This window comes from Sturnus vulgaris, chromosome 5 (genome assembly GCF_052056855.1).
Source record: "Sturnus vulgaris isolate bStuVul1 chromosome 5, bStuVul1.hap1, whole genome shotgun sequence".
In the NCBI taxonomy this organism is placed as follows: domain Eukaryota; kingdom Metazoa; phylum Chordata; class Aves; order Passeriformes; family Sturnidae; genus Sturnus; species Sturnus vulgaris.
Genome location: NC_142247.1, coordinates 42,015,710 through 42,037,728, shown reverse-complemented (window position 1 = coordinate 42,037,728; position 22,019 = coordinate 42,015,710). Strand labels below are relative to the sequence as shown.

The following is a 22,019-nucleotide window of genomic DNA, read 5'->3' as shown; positions in this document are numbered from 1 at the left end:
AAGTGTTCTGCAACTTGAGCTGTGCCTTGCACTTGTGCTGGACCTTTGCAAGTGATACACCAGTGTAATCACATGTAAATGATTTGTCCTCATTCTGATAATGCTCCTGACAGGACTCTGTCCATTATGTTGTCTAATGACTCTACTTAGGTTGTTTCTTTACAATAAAATTGGGGTGTTGGGTGGTAAAACTAATTTTGTGTCATCATGTGATGAGCCAAAACATTTAAGCAAGGAGACTCCTCAAGTTAAGAGAATGGAAATACATGCCTTGATTCTCTGCAACCACGCATTAGTATGAACTTCATCCCTTTGGTACACTTCTACAAGCTATATACAATTTATAAGAGAAATACAAAGCAGAAGAGAAGGCAGACAAGAAATGAGCCAAGGAAAAAACTATCATAGAAAATTCCATGTACTCTGGGTTCACACACAGCTGAAGCCAGGGGAAATGGAAGCACAGTCCAGGGCATTCAACACTTGGAAGTATCTCCAGTGCACATGAACTCCACTGCAATTTTCCAGAGAATAAATTATTCAGCATCTTTGCAGAGACAGGTATCTTTTAGAATGCTGCCATCAATAGGGATAGAGAAAATTATTTCCCTTCAAGATTTGAGGAGAGTAGGGATGGGATGAATACAAAACTGAGAGCAGGGTCTTGTCTCAGCTCCATCACCAATTCCCTTTTTTCTTGTCCCTTTTCCTTTGTTTCAGCTCTCTATTGTAAAACAGAGGCATATTAGCATACGTATCTCCATGAGTTGCTATAAAGATCAATCCCTAGTGTCTGCAAAATGCAAAACCTCTTTTATTACTGCCAGTGTAGGAGGCAGTGATTTCTTTTGTGATTTGGAGAAGCATAGTACTGTAAGAAATTACAAAAATAGCTTTTTAATGGAGGTTTTAAAAGTACTTAGAAAAGTTTAAGTGAAACTCGACAATCTCCCTCTATCCATTAAAACAAGTACTTCAAGTTCCCACTTCAAATAATGTAAAATAACAATAAAAAGAGACCAAGAAGAGATTAGCCTCATCTTACCGAGTGCTTTCTATTAAATGAAGTCTTATAATGAATTTTAATTCAAATCCATTGAAACTTTCTAATATCTCAGTTTTTAAGAAGCAATTGTATATTTTAAGTCTCATACAACCAGCAGAATTGCACCCAAGTTGGACTTGGGTTTTGACAGCAAAGAGCTTTTGGAAGCCAACCTATCTGATTTTTTTCTGTAAAAACTTGGTTTGAACATATTGGATTTCCATTCTTTTTTGAGCACAATCACACGTATAGATATAAAAAAAATTACTTTCTGGCTAGAGTATCGTAAGTCTGACAGTTTCTAGGATTTCTCCATACATGCAAGATAGAGTTGGTGATTTCACTAACTCCACAATTCAGGATTCCTTGACCAACTCAATTCAGGGTTCACATCAGGGTTGTTAAGAGAAGACTTCTCAGGCCATATTACAATTTGTATATTCTGCAGTACAGAACAGGAAAATTGAATTTGTGTTGTATTTGCTCAAGCACTTGTTTAATTGCTCTGATGATATATTATGGTTGGAGTTGACCTATGATAACATGGAATACAATTTTTGAGGTACTGTAGCTGTTGTGAGAATAATCTTTCATTTATAGGCATAATGCAACACAAAACGAGTAATATTCTGGTAACTTGAGTGTTTAAGGCATTACTTTGTAAACATATTCTAAATACATTTTCTCTACAAAACAACATCAGAGATAAACCCACCCATCAAAATTATACAATTTAAGACCAGCAATAGTGTCTTCCTTAATTTACCAGTTTTAACCCTCCTCTTCCTTGTAGAGAAGAATGGACTATGTACAACATTCTCAACATTATTTTAGGCATGAGTGCAGCAATATGTTTTCTCATAATAAAACATCCTTCTTTTCTTTTTTCCCTTGACAGAGTGTCTAATAGTTCATCCCACAGATCCTGAAGGAATTCAGAATTAAAGAAATGTATTGCTGTGTACCACTGCCATCTGCTGCTAATCTCTCCCTGTGGATACAGAAGGTCTTATTTCACCATATATTTAATCCAGTAAAGATCTTCAGCTGAATGTGCATGGTCAGTCCAACAGTCGTTTCATAATACTTTTTAAACCATCTCTCCCCATTTTATCATAGAGGTTCTGATTGCACATCTTAGCTGATATATTGAGGTGAGTGTTCTGACTTCAGTTTCAGAAAGAAAATTATTTTCTTCCCCCAGTCAGTGAAAACGGTGTGTGCTGCAATCTCATCCAGAACCAGACTGTTCCAGAGAGGAAGTGTCCATCTTAGAGACTCTAACTGTTTACACATTTGCCATCTGTACTCAAAGATCTTCAGTAAGAACATGTTATTTCTAGAGTCCCACTTCTCCAGCACATCTGACACCCACTCATTCACACCATTTCTAAGGAGTACATCATGTCAGAATGCAGAATTGCAGCATAGTTACTTTAATTTATATGCTACTCTGACTTCAGTTTCTAAATGCATGTAACCAGGATATATCAAGATCTGCTGCATAAATAACATCAAGAAGCAAATAACATTCCACGTGAAAAAGAGCAAAGGAGAATATGACAATGAGGAAGAGCAAATAGAGGGCCCCAGTCTCATTTATAGCTGTATGGCTGCTTGAAGATACAATACAAATCAGTTGGACAAGAATTGAGTTGCAGGAAGACATATGTTCTCCTTACAGCTTGTCTTGATTTCACTATATTTGGAGAACAGAATTTCTCTTATTAATATTTGATATGACCCTTCCTGTATTTTTAGATGGGATCCGACTGCAAGAAAAGTGTGTACAAAGTCACAAAAAGATATGTATGCGTTCATAAGCATTGATATTTTTAAAAAGATAGCTGAGAAAATGTAACACTTATTTGAAACAATTCCTATTGTGTTTGCTTGTCATTGAAAGATGTCAGTAGCTGCTTTGGAGAAAAACTAGGAGATATTTCGGGGCCCAACTTTGGGGTTTGCATTTCTTACTCTTGAGTGCTGAGGTACAGCTGGCTGGCTGTGGCCTTCTTCAAAAGACATCTTGAGGCTTTTACTGCCAGATACACTAAGCACATGTTTTAGAGCCCAAAAAACAGTTATCAACAAAGGTAACTGCTGTAACAATGAGTTGAAGGAACTCCCTGGCTGAGAAACAGACAGGGATGAAGTAACACCTCCAGCAATGCCTGGTCAGAACTGAAATGACAAAGTAACAGGGGAATACAAAAAAAGATCAAGCTTGAAAAGGCAGATAATTATAATCTAGAGCATATGAACAGATGGCAACACCATCAATCAATGAATAAATAATAGTGCAATCTGACTTGATGGGATGATTGGATGAACTCAGATGACACCAGGCACACTCCACCTTATATAACTAAGTGGCAGTCATGAAGCAGAGCAGGATATAAGCACATTCATGCGCCAGAAAGTGGAAAAAGCAAAATTAGCAGGTCTCATATGACTGGATATATTTGGACTGCCATTGTGCTGATAAATTTATTTGTGGTTATCATCTGGAGATAGAGCCACTAGCTACAGAATGTTTCTGCAACTGGACTGGCTCCTAAGAAAAGGAATGAAAACCAAAACAAGATACACAGGTGAATAAAAAAGACAACTGGCTTTTGTATGCCTCTCTGAATGGAAAGAAACATATTGCCACTAATAATGTTATTAGTCACATTTCTGTGCAACCTTGGCAGGTGAGTTTAGGAACAGGTCTCATCCATTTTGCTCCTTCCAGTTCATGTTTCATAGTTCAATTTCATTTCCACTACTCATGAACAGCAGAGTTGTTAGCTGTACGGCACTTCAGATGGTGCTGCAAATTCAATTACAGTTTTATTTTGTCATTCGATATGCCAGTGGAACAGAAACAATCAAGAAGATTGACATGGATCATAATCTAAATTGTCATGCCCAATCCTTGACAGAGGCATGAGTTAAAAAAGGCGCCAGTCATTCAAGACTCCTGACTCTTCAAACTACCTTGTTATGTGCATCAAAATGGATTCTTCACTGCTTGCAAATAAACCTATACACTATTCCTTGCTAAACAGAATTTCCTGGATAGAACAATTACTTACCAAGAATCATGTAAACTTAAGTGTGAACATTTTTGGCTATTATTTTAGTCTAAAAGTTAAATATAAAATCCTGGAAATTTATTATTTTTAATGATGATGTTTTCTTTCAACATAGATTTTATACTGGTATCCTTCCCTGTACTAAAGTAAACTTCATTTTTTGTCATTTTTTTTTCTATGTATTTTCACTGCAATAATTTAGTGTGTCTGCTATTTTCAGCAATATGATAGTATTTCCAGCATCAATGTTGCTCACTTTGTGTGAAAATGCCCTAGCAACACATACACATTTTGAGATTAAATAAAATAAAGAGGTAAATTAATCTAGTTTCTGCAGAGTGGTAATGAACCCTTCATTACTCTAGGATGTTGACATAGATAGTTACATCTCAGCAAAAGAGGACAAGAATAATATTCTCTCTTAATGGACACGAGAAAAGCACTTAGAAATCATTGAATAGCTTTCTATCCTACTCTACAAATAAATGTTGTTTGTCATGATCACAGAGGCAACAGTTAAAAGTAAGTATCTTCAAATACTTTTAAAACTCATGCTAAGAGATTGCAAGCCATTAAAAATGTTTAATGGCAATAAGTCAACATTTATTCTTATCACCAAAATTAATAAAGAAGAGAGTACACAAAGTGTATTCGACAGGTGCCAGGTATCTAGCAGACAAAAACATCAAGTGATGAGTTTATTAACATGTAATGCATGGCTTCATTACTTCACCCTACACTGTTAGATCATTATGCTTGTATTTTATAAAGAAACACCAGAACAGCATTTACAAAGTCAAAATGAAGTGCCAAGTGAGAATATATTTGGGGCAGTTGAGTACTTCTATCCTAAACCACAGCAATGTCCACTGTCTGTACATCAGGGAAGGAAAAAAAAAGCAACACCAAAGGGGCAGAGATTCCAACAATTACTTTAGCAGGCACGTGTCCCTGTGCTCAAAATTATAACTCAACAATTCCATCTAATTATGAAAATATCAAAAACTCCTTAAGAGCTTCCCTGTTCAGCCAAAGAAATCCATAGACTAGATAAGATTTCAGGAAAGAGAGGTTATGTATCTACAGCTGATGTTCTCTGAAACACGGAATCCAAGCCCATACTCAGAATATAGTTCTTACCACAAGCAGTGACATTTCTGTCTTTGAGATAACAGCAACAGCCACGTTCAGGCTCTGCTGAACATTCTGCTATATGCAAGAACATACAAAACAAAATACCCACGCTTAATTTTTTTTCACCTGCAAAATGATGCCCAGGCCATGAGACAAAGAGATGTTGAGGAAAAAGGATAGAGAAAAGTAATGATGAGGAAAGATGAACATGAGGAAATAAGCTCACTGTCTTTCACTGATAAGGCAGATGAAGATGGCTCCATACTCTTTCACACATTCACAGCTCCTGAGCTATGACTTTATCTTTCCTACAAACAGCACTTTCAGGGCCGGCCAACATTGTTAGAATATCTCTTTAATGGCAGAGGGAATATCTGGGGCTGCAGAAGGAGTGCTAAGTGGCTGACTCTGTAAACAACAGGAATGGAGATATTTTAGAACAGAATTACTGAATGAGGTCAACAAAACTCATGGATAAAGGAGCTATGCTTGAAATAGGCAAAGCTGAATTTTCTAATAGGCTTTTGAAAAATTCCTCGTCACACGCTTCTATGGAAACTCAACACTCAGAGCTTTAGGGAAGGTCTTTATGTTGATAAATAACTGATTAAAAGACAGGGAACAGAAGGTAAGTAGGTTAGCCAGACAGCTCTAGCAATGGAGGGAGGTCATTAGCAGAGTTCCACAGGGATTTTTGCAGGGGATGCAGTTATTCATCATATTCCTAAGCAACCTGGGAAAATGGATGAGCAGTGAAGTGAGAAAGCTTTATAATGATATTAACTTATGCACAGTGAAAAGGATGATGGCTTGCTGGATGTGAAGAATTAGGATAGGTGCTTATGGAAGAAAGTCCCAAGGCAATAAAATGGCAGATGAAATTTTTCGTAGTGAAATGCAAAGCGGTGCAAAAAGAGCAAAACAATTCTAAGATCAAGAGTCATTATACACACAAAATTGCATGCATTTCAGGAGAGCATTAGAGGACCCTACCACATACTACTGGCTTGTTCTTACTCTTCTGGTTGGCTTCTGCTTATAGTCACAGTTTGAGGTAAGATACTAGTCTGGATGGATTTTTGGTCAGACCAGGTGGAGGAACTGGGCTTTTTAACAGATGTAGCCTGAGATCTAATATGGTGCATGTGACAGAAAAACATTCTGGTTCAGGACTCTACAGATTTACTGTGTCCTTGCATGGCAGTAACCATTAACTTAAACCTGTCAACTACTGATGTCAATAGCATTAAGAATCTTGAGGAAGGTTTCAGCTCTTTAGAGTATTCTTTACAAACCAGCCACAGGCCCCTCTACTGGTTACACTGAGACTGCCCAGGTAAAACTTGTTAATCCCACAAAATGGGAAAATACAGAAAGCTTCTTCACCAGAGGATGAAGACAAAAATGTTTAGTAGAGGAATGTGAATGAAAAAAAAAGGAAAAAAAATATTTCTTTCACAACTAGCAAAGCCAGAACAAAAAAAATGGTGTAAGGTGTTCCCCTGGAATTATAAGGCTGAAAAACTGAAGCTTTTACAGCTAATGCTGAAAATCTCATAGAACAGAAAATCCTTTTTGCATAAAATCAAATAATCTTTATCAAGTGTAGGAGCATTCCACCAAAAATTATGTTTCAGAATGTCACCTAATGAAGCTACATTTTCCCTAAAAGACTTCACAGAAGACCAGGCAACTTGTGCATATGGGAGTCATTATCCAGTTCCACTAATGAGAAAAGGGTGGTGTAGATTCACTAGTCAGTACAGACCTTTTGAAATCCCAATACTATCTCCTGACAAGAAGTCTTAGGCAGAAGGTCTCTACCTCCATATCTATCCATCCATCCAAGTGGATATGATGTATCTTGGCCAGTACTACATCAGCAGAGCAATAGTGATCTCTCACTCTGCCATCCAGACTATGCTGGAAGTACTATTTCCTAACTTCCTATTAATTCATCTGCTAAGATGATGAAAGAGAAATAGTCTCAGTAGCCTTCATCGTCCCACACAAGGGAAAGGTCAAACTGAAATCAAGCAAAGGTGTCAAAAATAACAGTCAGGAATTGCTACAATGATTCAGTTTACACTCATTGTGTCAAGTACTCTGCTAAAGCACAGTGATGAGAAAATTCCTGGCTTCTCTTTTTAAAAAGAATATGTTGGTACATATGCAGTAAACACTAGTTTGATGAATAATATACTAAACCATCCCTAGAGTTTATCATTGTTTCTGCTAACAGGAGCAGGCACAGTCTCTGCTGCTCAGTGATCTCTCAAATGTTCCCAGTTCTCTCTAGCAACTAACATGGCAAAAGAGAGCCTCAACTAAATTACCACTCAGAAGGAAGGTAAGTAGGAATAGGATCCCTTTTCAGGAGGATCAGCTTGGTATATTCATAGAGATCAGTACCAGACACTGGCTGAAGACAACTGCCTCAGCTTCTGATAGTCCTCGCAAGCAACATGTAAGAAAGATACAAAAAACTTCTAAACTACTGTTTAGAATCTTACACATGTATGTAGGGTTTGTAGGCAGAAATATGTCTTTAATGCAAATGGCAATGGCAGTCGGTAAGCAAAGTCAATGTGGTACGACTATAGTTCACAGCTCAGGGCCAGTCTTTGTAGAGTCCAAAAAGCCATCACCAAAAGGGAACAGTTTTGACAGTCTGAAAACCAACACTACTCTGCTCTCTGTGTCACTCTTCAGTGCCACCCTGTAGCTATCCTCTGAGCATGCCTTACCCCACATGCTCAGGACTCACAAAAGCAGAGCTGCAGCAGGCTGCTGATCTTCACAGAGAGGTCACCCTAATCATCAGAGACTGCCCTCGAATCAGCTCCTTCCTCAGCCTGCTTGCACTCTCTCAGAAGGGAGCTATAATTCCTAGCTTATAAGCTCGTCTAGGTGGAATCCAAGGTGTCCTACTGTACAAAAATCTGCGGTGTCTGCCTCAGAAGTATTCTCCCTGAGGACAGTGCACTTTTTATGGGAGTAGGAGGGCACGTCAAAGCAGGTACAAGATTGCAAGACATACTTCCATGGCTTCAAAGAGAGAAAGTGCAGACACAGTCAGTGTACTGAGCCCATTCCCTCTTCAAAGACTTTAGAATACCTAACACTTACTACAGATTTCAGCAAAGATGTTTATTAGTAGCAGATACTCCTGTCCAGAGGTGCAAAGGGGAAGGTACTCTGCACCCATAGCATGGCCCCAGTTCCATTCTACACAATGGAAATAATATTGCTGATTTTATTAGAAATTGGGTCAGATCCTGTCACCAAACTAGTCAGTGAGCTAGGAAGTGTTGAGGATAAAGTCTTACTTCTGCCTTTTCCAATTAAATAAGGAATAAGATCCTAATTCCAGTATGGTTCAAATACAGTGAAGTGAAGGCTACATCTCCGTTTTTAATTTGCTTTCGAGTCTATGGATGGATGATTTCTTTAAAAAACTTCTTAAGCATTAGAAAATATAAACACTGCTGTGAATGGGAAGATGTGCAAAGGTTCCTTTACAAGTGTGTTTTCTCTCTTCTGTTTCAAAACAGGATGGGGAAATTTCACAAAATATAATACCACAGAAGACTCATATTACTTTGACATCAATTCCATGCTGGGCTTTATAAGAAGAAGGTCAAGCAAATTCAAACATAAATAACACAGCAATTTCTATTAATATAGAAGAAGATGGATTGTATAAATTAGACACCGTGGGAGGTGATTTGCACCAAAGTACATGCCCATGCACCAGTATACACCTCCAATCTCATCTTTTACTAGTTCAGGTAGAGACCTGAAATTGTAGTTTTGTTTGACATTCCCAGCCTTAGCTGCCCTTGAACACTGTCATTTCCATTGCCTGGTTGATATACTTTGCCAAGAGATTTGTGTTGCAGAAGCAGTATCACTATTCCCTTTCACTCTGAAGACCTAAACATGAATCACTACGCCTCTTAATTCTCCTCATGCAATCAAAGCATGTCCTAAAACACACTGACCCTCCAATCACAGGTTCTTTATTCTTCCTGAAAGCTAACAGAACCAGACTAATTTAAACAATGCTCTCCCCTTATCAAACCATCTCTGCAGTTTCTCCCAGTCTCTTTCCCATTCTTCAGTGATAATTCCATCTGCCACAGGAATCTGCCATGGCACAATCAAATTGTGACTCACTGCTGAAGAGAACTAAGAGGGCTTTGAGTACCCAGAAAATTATCAGGATTCTCATGCCTTTTGCATCAACCATTTTCATGCTTTATACAGTGTTACACATAACAGGGTATTTTTTTATGGAAAAGAGAAAAGGAGTGAAAAAAACACTATTACCTAATGTAGTACAACTTGTCTTTAATTTATCACTGGAGCCCTAAGTCACATATGTATGATATACATGATCTCACTCAATTCAGCTTAGCTTATGCATCATCTCTTCTTTGACACTGGAATGTGGAAGCCAATGAGAAAAATGCAAGCTAAAGATATTCAGAAGTACCCATGAATTTTATTACCGATTCAGAAGAAGTCCAGATTAATTGTCAACATTAGTCAAGGCACCAATTCTGTGATGTCCTTACTATAAAGCATATACAAATTATTTTCTCTGTATTTGCTTTTCATGGCCACCATTCCACAGAGTGCAGTTTGTCTTGGACAAATCACAGACACATACTGAACAATATCCTGAAAAAATCCTTGATGCTTTTCTTCCCCCCCTTCTGTCTGTTGTACAGTATGTTCCAAATATGAAGGGTAGAAGACATTGTTAAAATACAATTGCTAAATATCTTACCTACACTAATCTTAAAAACCTAATCTTCAAAAATAGAAGGTTAATAGTGAATTAAAAACTTACTTTTTATCAGTTTGTGTTTAAGAAATGCTTCTTCTGAACAATTAAAATGTGAAGATACTTTATTTTGTTCTCAAGAATTAGCTGTCATTTTCTGGTTCTCTTTCACCAAGCTGATCTTTGGCTTGCATGTATTTCAGAAGAAAGCCTTTGTAACAAGTATAATCCAAGTGAGAATTTTATTTTTCTAAGTCCTAAATTAGATACAAAATAAATGAGATAGTTTCACATCAGACTACCTTCAAATCCTGGCATGTAATTGGCTTGCTTTCCTTCTCTCATTCCATTGTTGTCTATCATGTCTTTCAGTTTAATTTTCCTTCTCTTTATAATTCTTTTCATTAGACTTATTTATCTTTAGCTGTTACTCAGTGTTTCATGGGATAGTAAATTGTGATGCTACTTCATCACAAAGAAGGGCCACTGTGCAGAAGAGAATGGCAAAATTTCCACTCACAAAAAGAATCACCCTGATACATTTTAACTGAAACTCCTCTGGACTGTCAATGGAATACTTGCCATTATGCATTTGTTAACTTTTTACTTTTCTGGGTTTTAACACGTGACTTAGAGAAACGGAGTTTTCTCTCTTCTCTCCTCTTTCCCTTGAAAGCAAAAAACATATTCCTTTCCTTTTAAAATGTAATTATGTTTCTTACCATCCACGCTGTGACAAAATCTCCCATCCAAGTCCCAACTGCAGCTACTTTCATAAAATTTTCATTCCTGATGCCCATGAAGTCTGTTATAATGTATGCACTGTGGAAACAAGAACACAAATGTAAGATATACACATTTGCTCAATATAGCTACAAAGAACTTGCATTAGTGACAAAATTTATTATTATCTGTGAAAGATTTCCCATTGATTTAATGATAACTTTTCTGCTAGATCTGAGTCTTAACATAGGACTGAACCCATATGGGTCGATTCCAATTAGAAATGTGATGTGAATCTGATTTTGAAGTCCATGCCTCTTTTGAAGGTGCTAAAATAACAGTTGGCAAAGACTTTGGGAGTATGTAAAGATTCTGGGAATAGAAAATTTTTTATGCTTTTTCTTTTTTTCATTTATACAAATAGAATTACAACATTCGTCATATTGGTGACTGCAAAATCTTCATGAAGAAAAATAAAAAGCTTTAAGGTATCTTTAAAAAGATAATTGAGCTACTTGACTTTTCACTCTATCAGTTATATAACCACATTGCACAGGAGTGCAAGCAAGGTTTGCAAAATTTCAGTGAGATGTCACTGTTTCTAGATTCATACAATTTATTTGCACAGATATATTTTACTTAAATCCAAAATAAGCATTTCCATTCTGCTTAAATAATGCAACAGATAGGATTTACAACCCCACTTGGTAATTTGACTTCAAGTTCACCAAGATTCTACAAGGACAATTAAGAAAGTAAAGTTACTTGCCCCGGATTTAAACCTTTCTGAAAAAACATATATTTTAACATATTGATATCCTTTTCTAAAAGAGTTTTATAGTGGTCAATAAAAGGCGATTCTCCTCAAGAGCTAATAATGTCGATAATGAACATGAATGGAAATTGTATTTTAACTTTACAAGTGATGTCTTTGTTTTCAAAACACTTGTAAACTTTTATACAATGTTATGTCTATTTAAGAATGCACATAATTGACAGTTACATGGAAAAGTGTCCTTGAACATTGTGCTACCCATTATTCAAATCTTACCATTATTACATACCAAATATTGTAATGTCTAGGAGCTATACAGATCATATCTCTGCAACTGGATCAGTGCAAACTGATTCTACTCTCTGGGCCAGTTCTGTTAAAATCTAAACATCCAATCAAGATAGAAGCACAAATTTGCTAGCACAAATCCATGCACAACATGATATAATTTTTTAGAGACAATCTAATATGTTGTAGAGCAGAAATATTATTGTCAGTGAATAGTTTCATGACACATGAAAAATGTCCTACTGCAACAGCCCTTTTTGTTATACATATTATGACCTTTCAGCTGGTATGTCACTAACAAAAACAGCATCTGTTTATTTTTCCTGTTGAACAGCACATAAATGCTGGCTCTGATTTTCTACTAAAAAAAATAATTCCAAACTATTTTTAATAACATTCCATGTCGTTAAAAGATCATGAGTATCACAAATTCACCATGTTATAAATAAGGATGAAAGAACCCAAGAACAAGAATATCAAGTTAGCCTAAAGTCTCCTTGTTTCAATGTTCTGTCTCCAAGAGAGGGCAACAGCAGAAACAAAGAATGACTGAGAACAGGCAAGCACATCCATTCCAGACATGTTCTTCTAGATGCTTTAGAACTGGAAAATACTTGGAATTCCTTTTTACCTGCATCTTGGGCATGCCATTCTTGTAGCATCTGGCAGAAAATCAGCAAGTCTGCATTCCTTAAGAAGGTCTCTTGTGTTCTTCACAAAGAAGGCACGACAATAAGTGTCACTTGTAAAGAATGGACCCCAAATGCAAAGCATATCTTAGTCTTCTCCATCAGTGGGGGACACATACAAAACCCTAGGGTTCTCACCTTTTCTTATGTGCACTACACATTCTCATATGCATTATACATGATTACAGGATTACAATAAACAAACACTTCGATAACATGCCCAGAAAATTGGCCACCTGGGCGATGCCTATAGCCCTGGCATATACAGCAGGCCTGCCACAGCCACCCTGGCAGGCTGCTGGACACAGGGAGGGTTAACCAAAAAGGCTGAGAGGTCACTGATCTCTGAATATGCGTATTACCTAGTAGAAGAGAAATCAACCCAGACATAAGTAATTCTTTTTAATGGAAATTGAAATTCTCAGTGTAATCACTTGTTTTTATGAATGTTAGAAGTATCAGAAGGTTTATAATAAGGTTGAATGAGCCAGACACAATATTTAAACACACAGAAAGGCCTTGAAAGCATCACATCTTCCCAACAGTTCTTTTTGTCATTTCAAACATGAAAGCATAAAAAAAGCCTTGTACAAATTGTACATTCCAGTCTACAAGTAATTAATGCCTGAATTAAATATGCAAATTGACAAACCTTCAGTCAGTGTCAAAATAGCATATTTTTATAAAGAAACTGTTAGGAATATAATCTGTGCATGTTTTAAGTGCATTTACTGATTAACATACAGCTACAATTTTTTATTAACAGGAAGAATATTTCTAGCATTGTCATCTTATTAGAAATAGTAATGAAATACATTACTATTTCATTAACTGTTAGCATTACACCCTGTGTCTTTTATGCTCTCTGCAGTATTATTTTTCTTTCAAAACACAAAGAGAAATTTACTATTTTAAAATAGGGGTTTGGGGCTGCTAAAAATGAATTTAAAAATAAGAAATGTAACCATCCAGTTTTCATTTTCAGATTTTCGTTTAAACAGAAATGAGAACACTTGATATTTTCAAAAAAGACATGCTCTCTTGATGATACTAGCAGGATATATATTATAACAATACCAAAAGTAAAATTAATTCTGTTGTGGAAAATCCTCACATTTTTCTAGCATTAGCTAGTGATTAGAGTAGTAGTTTTCTTCAATTGTTTAGTCTTCTTCCTGGCTAGGAACCATGTCTGCACTTTGCAGGAAGACTAAGGCCTGCCGGGTTCCAGTTAACTCTCATGGCCAGCCCAGATTTTCTATAGCTTGTCAAAAGGCTTCTGTTTGCTTTGCCATATGTGTATTCTGCAGCAAGGCACAAGCATATTGCATGAGCAGCACAATCTAAGGAAACACTGAGTGAAAAAACACAGCAGTTAAAGCCCAGAGTAAAAAAGCTCTTCTGAAACAGACAGGATAAGTGTAAATAATTAAAGGCTGAGGAGCCAATACTTGGAAATATTATAGATCAAGGACAACTTTGTGACTGGGATTTGGGAGCCTTTCATAGTAAGACTGGAAGCTGCAGCTCCAGGGAAACTGCTCTTAGCAGTCCAAAATCTAAGGAAGGTAGACCAACATTTTAACAGAATAGGACGAAAAAGAGGGATCAAAAGACAAAGGAGACTTGACAAACACAGTTCTAAAACAGATTTTTGAAAAAATTTAATAAGTAACTGTCTACATCCATGTTGACGCAAAAGGTAAATTAATAACCATGAGTCAGTAAAAAGAGATATGAGCCCAGTGCATTTGAAGAGTCTCTGAGTTAGCAGCAGTGTGCACAGAATGAATAAAGAGGGAGACAACCACACTAGCCCAGAGATTTTGTTCAAAGGAAGATATCAGAGCATTTTTTCAAAGAAGGGTGACACTGCTAAAATGACAAACAGTCTGAAAGCAAATGGAAGGTTTTAAATTTTACACTGGATTAAGATGCACAAGTCACTGTGGTGCTATCGACACTGTTCCAAGCACTGGGAAAAACATCATGACTGAGACTCAGTGCTGAGATGATGTTTTCTTGACCATCACAGGATCTAAGAATGTAGACACTATATAGCTTGAACAGAGACACTTAAATGTTAAGGGTAAACCAGGAAGTCAAACTCTCAATGGAACTTGGTCAGACTGGGTCAAAAATTGACTTGCCTTACCTTAGTTCTTGATGGTTAGCATGTCAAAAAAACCCATGTTCACATATTAAAAGGCATTGTTAAACCTATATGACTAAGTGATTCCCAGTGATGTGACATAACTTGATCTCCAGATGATAATCCAAAGAGCGCTGTATGTCTTGTGAGGCCTGTGACATAACTGACAACCCAGACACATCTGAACTGAACTCTGGATGTCCAGGGACAGCAATGAGAACACAGACACTTTGGGGAGGTTTTAGTTGCCTTTTAAAGCAATTTTAGCAGCCTTGATGCATCTTAACAAAGCTTCAGCTGGTTCTTTATACACTCTAGAGTACTGAAGGCACTGGGCTGGTACACAGCACACAGTGCGTGCTCTGTACAGAGCCAACAAGAACTGCACCCACAGACTCAATGCTCAATAACTCAGTGCTCTTTAAAAAGGAGGGGAGGCCTACATATCTTTTATGTTGAGTAACAAAAAGTCTGTACGTGTTCTGCAGTCCGATATGCACTCTTCTGAGGTGGTTTTATTTGGCCTTCCCCCTAAATAGCTGATTATCTGTATGGAATTCATCTTCCTTAGTGCATCTGACAAGTGAAATGCTTTAACATTGGCAAACAAGTGAAAGCATGGAAGTTCACACAGGCTGCAAAGAAGTATGTGTTTAGATGTGGCACCACAAGCTTCCATTACTCTCAATTTACAAGAGGCAGAGAGTGTCAGAATAGCTGAAAGCATACATAAAAGACTGCAGATACAGTTCCTGATCTGTATTTGTCACTTTAAAATGACAGAATGGCAAATGTGACACTGGGTAGCATTTCACTCAGCTGAAAAGCTACTCTTCTAATGTTAGGAATTGAAGTCAGGCCTATGGGGAACTGGAAGGTGCCCAGAGACAGCAAGACCTGCTGTCTTATAAACTGGCACATCATAATGAGCATGGCATAATGCATAGCTACCAGCAAACAGCACAGAGAACAACAGCTATTCATCCTGTCCCTAACCATCCCCAGTGCATGCTTTAGAAACACAGATGAAACTTCTTCTGTGACACTGGAACAGAGAGAATTAAGAGGCACTGAACCAGGGATTTTGCTTGACAAGACATCAAACAGGTAACAGCCATAGGTTGTTAATCAGCAGGTTAATCTCCAAAACACAAAAATCTAAGAAGCAAAACCAGCTTGGCTATAGCAAGGTGGATCTATGGCACAGCGCAGAACACCTGAGACCGACAGACCGATTCTGTAACTGAGCATCACTGGATGGTAACTTATTTATACATGCTTTTTTCAAATCAGGCAGCAACTGTAATTCTGAAAACCTCTAAACCTCTGCTCATCAGTCGACAGGCCTGAGGACTATGTAATATACTCTGGGGACTTTGCTTGTAGAGCTCCCAAGACATTAGAAATTCTGCTGCTAGGATACACAGGAGCTCCTCACTGTCCCCAGGAACAGGCCATTTAGTTTCCAGCTTTGTAAGCCAGCCTTTAAGACAAAGCCCATTGAAAAATGCAGGAATTTCAATTCTGTCTGTTAACACAGAAGAGGTATGTAACTTAAATGGTAGGGTACACACAAGGTCCAGTCCCTATTCCAAGGACACTGGTTTAATGCCCTCCAAAGTCAGAGAATTGCACCTCCCTGTCATTCTCAATATGAAAAGATGGTGACACAAGAGGACAAGAAATATGTGTTTAGGACTCTGTTAGGTGAGGTGAACCTGAAGCTGTGTATTCCATATTTTGTATAAATATCATCTTTTACATAGAAGAAAAATATTCCCTTTCCTTCCCTTTTAGAATGGATGCCACTGGTCAGTATAGGTGTTTGGATTAGATCACAACAATACAAATTAAGGTGCCTACGCAAATTGGGACAGGATTTTTAATATTTTTGTAGCTTTTTCTACTGCTAGTTGTAGGAGCCTCCTGTGTGGGTTTTTGTGAATCTTCCAACAAACCAAGCAAAGAGCACTTGATGTCCAATAGAGTCTGGACTTCTCTTTAGAGATCAGGTGGTATTCATACAGGTTAACTTTTGCCTAATCATGCTAGTCTTCCTAGGCTGTCTCCACAATCAATGGATTTGACAGCAATTCAAAGCATGATTTTAATTTAGATTATTTTCTTCTGTGGCATAGTGATGTCATACATGAAAATGACCAACAGCTTACATCTAAAGGAATTGGAAAACGTAAATCATAGTGACAGGCCTACTGCCAGAGGCTGTGAGTGTCTGTATCTCTACTGGGAAAATCTCAGGGATCTGCAAATCCAAAAGCCTTAAGGAACTCCACTTTGGGAGGAATGCAGTCCCCCAGGTAAAGGTAAACTTTGGTGAGTGCTGGCACATATTTGCAGCGAGTTTAGATGACAGGATTTGCTACCTACATTTTCGTGTGTGTTTGTCAAACCCTAAATGACAAATAAAATTGGAGACAACAAATGGACAAGTAGGGAATTGAACCCAGATTTCTTCCCTCGGATAAGCACCTTTCCCCATTATTATGTAAGTGTTCTGATAAAAACTATGTACTAACCCTACAGATTCCACTACAAGGGACTTATGATGGACAGGATGGTCTGGGGAAAAGCATAAAAAGTGCCTGAAAAAAGAATTAAACAAATTGATTTTTCAAATTCACTATGTCCATGAGATATTTTTACAAATTTTCCAGGATTTTTGCTATTCATGTGCAATGTGTATCATAAAAATACATATTCTGTTTAGTCAGAAAGAAGAAAAGCAAAGGCTGCAGAGTGCATTTAGCATTTTTCTGCTGCAAATATTGGCTACAATACTCAGCCAAGGATAGGTTGCAGGAACATTTCTAATTCTACTGTGCAAACAGATGAATGCTCATCCATTCACACATAGCACAGCCTTACCTGTCCCCACCACATGTGCTCACACAAGCCCTGCAGCTTAATGTATCTTATATGCAATATATTATATTCCATTTCACCTCTGTGACTGCTGCTTAAGGTGTTTATACTGAAGCAATGACACACAGGGTTGCCTCTTACATGCCAGTTCCATATTGCAGGAGAGGATTAATATATTTTCTTACTGCTAAGTGACTTGCTTGTTGAAAATTATTTTAGTGGATAATTAAACAAGTTAGGAGAACTGTGACCAGTTAAGAGAACCATGCCACTTTTTAGCATTTCTTTTAATAGGCTAGTAAAATTCTGCAACTATTCTGCAATACTATACTATGTGCCGGTATATTAAATGACCAATTTGATTCACTCCATTGGCCTATATAATATGATATCAGAAGAGTTTTACAGTAAAAAGTGCCAAAATTTGAGATAAAACAGGTGCCCAGAGACACAAATAAGACAAGTGGCCTTGGGCACTTGTTAAATGTTATAGATATGCTTATCTTAAAATACAGATAATTTGTTTGGTGTGTGGTATTTCAGAATATTTCCGAATATTTCCAAATATTTCCGAATATTTCAGATATTTCAGCTACTAAAATTTGAAAATAACAGATTTTGAAATAGTATTAACATATTCTAAAATGTATTAATATATTTGAAAAAGCAACAGAAACTACAGAATATATCAGGCAACGCATTTATAAAGGTGAAGCTAGATTAGTAGTTTAGAAAAAGAGATGCAGCGAAACATTTTCCTTTAAGTAAATAAATAATGCTTTGTTTTTAAACTTGGTGAGATACTGGTAAGAATGGATTTGAGTAATGCTGCACTGGCTGTACTCTTCAGAAAGGGCCGTGGCTTGCATATGTCCATGCCCATTTTTGACATTTTAATATCGCTAAGAAGGGAAAAGGACAGATGTGTAGCAATATTCTCAGAAATGGAAGTTCAAATACAAAAAATTATTCACTTAAAAAAAAAAAAGAGAGAACTGTTCATGCCATCCATAGAATATAAACAAAATGGAATAAAATAATATAGCTGGAACTCTATCATTATAATCAAGTGCTTTGATAACTTTAAAACTTCAGTGAATTTCAGCAAAAGTTTGTACTTTCTATCTGTTTCAGCTGTAGGGATGATAGAGAAGTTTAAATGCATTATTACAATTAATAAACCAGTAACTGCAGAATTATTGCTATTCAGAAAGGGGAAGGTAGGACAATTTGCAGTTGTCACAAAACACTGGATAGACTCTGCTTCTAAACAGCAGTCCAAGTGGGAAAACAAAAGCAGAAAAATATTTAAGTAAATTTTGGTAAAAACTTGTAAGTATTAGCAGATGATGCAACTTTGCATATTAATCATTCTTTAACTTACTAAACTTCCCTGCAAGTTTGATTTTAAAAAATGGGGGTTATTATTTTAAAATAATGAAATGCTAGAAAACTACAAAAAACATGCCGTAAGTTAATGAGTTGGAACAGAGGGAACAAAGAAATGTTGACATAGAATCTCTGCTGACAGATACTCAGTGATCATAATTGAAGAGAATTTGAGCTGGATCTGAAAAGAACTGTAAGCCACAGCTTTAAAATGGATACGACAATCCGATATAGCTACAAACGAGCCCTAAATAAGAATCTTCTGAAGCACTTTCTCTGCAAATGGTTTGTTCCATTCCAGCATTATCCAAGTTCTACAGCCTGCAGACACATATCCAATATTCTGTAGATAAAACAAAATTAATTGGGAAACTGTCATAGGAGTAAAAGTTATTATTTAAAACTACTTACAGGCGCAAACAGAAAATATATTTCAGGTTGGATGGGGCTTTGAGCATGCTGGTCCAGTGGGTAGCATCTCTGCCCATGACAGGGGGGTTGGAACTGGATGATCTATAAGGTTCCTTCCAACCCAAACCTTTCTATGATTCAGCTATGTATATTTGGCTTTGAATCTGTTTAAGATGACTGATGTATATCAGTCTTGCTGCAGTGTATAAAATCAGACAAGGATATAGAAACTAGAGCTGTTAAGCAAAAATTATTTACCATATTCACAGGTACCTTTGAGAAGAAATGGATGGAAAATGAGGCTTGACAACTCAGGGGCTGGTCTGAGGATTTGGTTGGCTTCCTTCATAATGTACTATCAGCAGCAGATTGCAGAGCAGATGGAAAAGAACTAGACTCCAAGCAATGTACAAATTATGAAATTGAGGAGATTGTTTCTTTACTGCATTACTTGAAAGCTGTATATAAAGAACAACTGTGTCTAGGGCCAGTCATTTGACAGGAGCTGGCATGTAATTGCAGCAGAGTTTCACATGGAAAACACAGTAAACAAGAAAGCCTGTTCTTCCACTCCTTGGCTGACAAAGCAAACACCTTTGCTGTGACTTCTTAACCATCCAATGGTTGATACCAGTCCAACACTTGATATAATTTTGCTCTGTGTTGTACTGACGGCTTTATTTTCTAGTCCCTACAATACTCAGCATTTTAAATAAAATTATCATTGAACTATATAGAGGGAAAAGTGACAGAAGGTTTTTATTGATTTTACCCTCAAATCAACAGCTCTCTATTGCAGACTGTCTTCTTTTAATGTCTTGAAAATGAGTTATCAGAAGACAAACACATCAGAACCACACACTGCTCAAGTTTTTGCTCCACCACTATCACTTGTAATACAACTATAAGACACATAAATGAAGAAAATACACAATTTGTGGTCTGAACTTCATAGAAAAGAATATTCTCCTAATTTTCCCCAAGGAGTAGCACATCTTCAAACAATGAAGAGAGAGAGTTGACACCCAGACACTAAGCTTTGATGCTTTTGGATACATTTTTAAGGTCAGTTAGTTACAAATACTACTGAGTTTCATCTCAGCTACAGACTTTAAAAGAAGTCTCAATTTCAGCTAGTAATTCTAAGATTCCCTGGAAGAGTCCATTTCTCTCCAGAGTGAATGGAGAAGAATAAGCCCTTTAAAGACATAACTCATCTGATTTATCTTAAACATCTGCACTGGGTCTGCTGAGATGGAGTCAATTTTCTTTAGAGTCTCTCGTAACACACTGATGCTGTCTACCTGTTAGCTTACCTTGTTAAAATGCAAGAAAACCTCTGCATCAAATGAATCATCTGGGGATTTCAGTTTTGTTAAATGTAAAAGTAGTTAAATTCAAACTCATCTTTATTGGATTCTTAAACTATGAAATATGACCAAATATAGATTTTTATCTTTTAAGACTAGCATAGTTCAGATTTCTACAGTGACAGTCTAACATTCCTTGTTGTCCTACACGTATCCCAAACTGCAAGAAAACCGGTGACTTCAGTTAAAATATGCAGTCTGGAAAATACCATTCTAACTGAAAAAAATTACCTTCAAACTTATACATAAGATTGAAAAAAACATTTCCAAAACATGTAAAAGATTACATGATAAAACATTGTCAATAAGAAGCATTTAAAAGAATGAGCAAACTTCAATTAACATTTTATTAAAATATTATCTTAAATCTAAAGTTGAAAAGATGACAGCAAGACAGATATAATTAAATAAACTACGAAGTGAGTATCTTTGTCTGATGCTAATTGTGGAAAGCATTTCAAAATGCTACTCTTCAATGATAATTTGATCCAGAAATAGTTTTATACTGACTGAAAGTTATCATTCACATATTACTAGCTAAAACAGATAGGGTCCTTAATAAGGATACCTTGAAATCTTTACCTTGGATGCACTCAAGCTTCAGGAACACCACCAATGTATTTTACAGTACTTCCTGAGTTTACTTCTTGATTATGTGGGAGATTTTGTAACTAAACTGATATTCTACACTGATGAATGGAAGAAGTAGAAGGTTGCTGAATGGCTTGGCAGAGAATTCTAAACCCTCCTCTCTGCTCAGCAACAACAGTGCAAAAATTCTCCCTGTATTCTGAAACCAGTTGAAGCCATGAGAATGCTTAGAAGCAGATAAGATCAAATGTAATTCTTCAGGTAAAACCAAGTATTTTAAGCCTCGTACAGTAACATTTGACATTTTAAAGAAGACAGAAATACTAAACAGCTCACTTTCAAGCAGCAATGCTCACACCACTATGAAGGTACAAGGCAATAAAGTAATGTGCAACCTAATCAATAGAAACTAGTAGCTACAAGGAGAGTATTATTAAATGATCATATTTCAGGACTTTAAGATCTCATTTGTAATTAACATTTATAGACACTTTACCTTAAACTTACATTAATTTTCAAAATAAATATTTTTCTAGCTATATGTAAGATATGTTAATCTGCTTTGGGTTTTTTTATAAATGTCTCTTTCACATGCTCCCATGAACAAAAAAGTATGTACATATCTAAATACAGCTTTGAATAAGTCATAATACTGCACATCTCCTTTATTACACACATTGAGTCTGGCTGAGATGGA

General features: G+C 36.7%; 1 protein-coding gene across 3 annotated transcripts in view; it reads right to left on the bottom strand.

Annotated features, from left to right (window-relative positions):
- Positions 1-22,019, bottom strand: part of TMEM117 (transmembrane protein 117) — a 192,278-nt gene that overhangs the window by 92,341 nt on the left and 77,918 nt on the right. For all 3 annotated transcript variants that reach the window (XM_088165566.1, XM_088165565.1, XM_014871126.2), the window contains exon 4: positions 10,774-10,873. In XM_088165566.1, the coding sequence (XP_088021692.1) occupies positions 10,774-10,873 (100 nt within the window). The remainder of the gene's footprint in view (positions 1-10,773; positions 10,874-22,019) is intronic.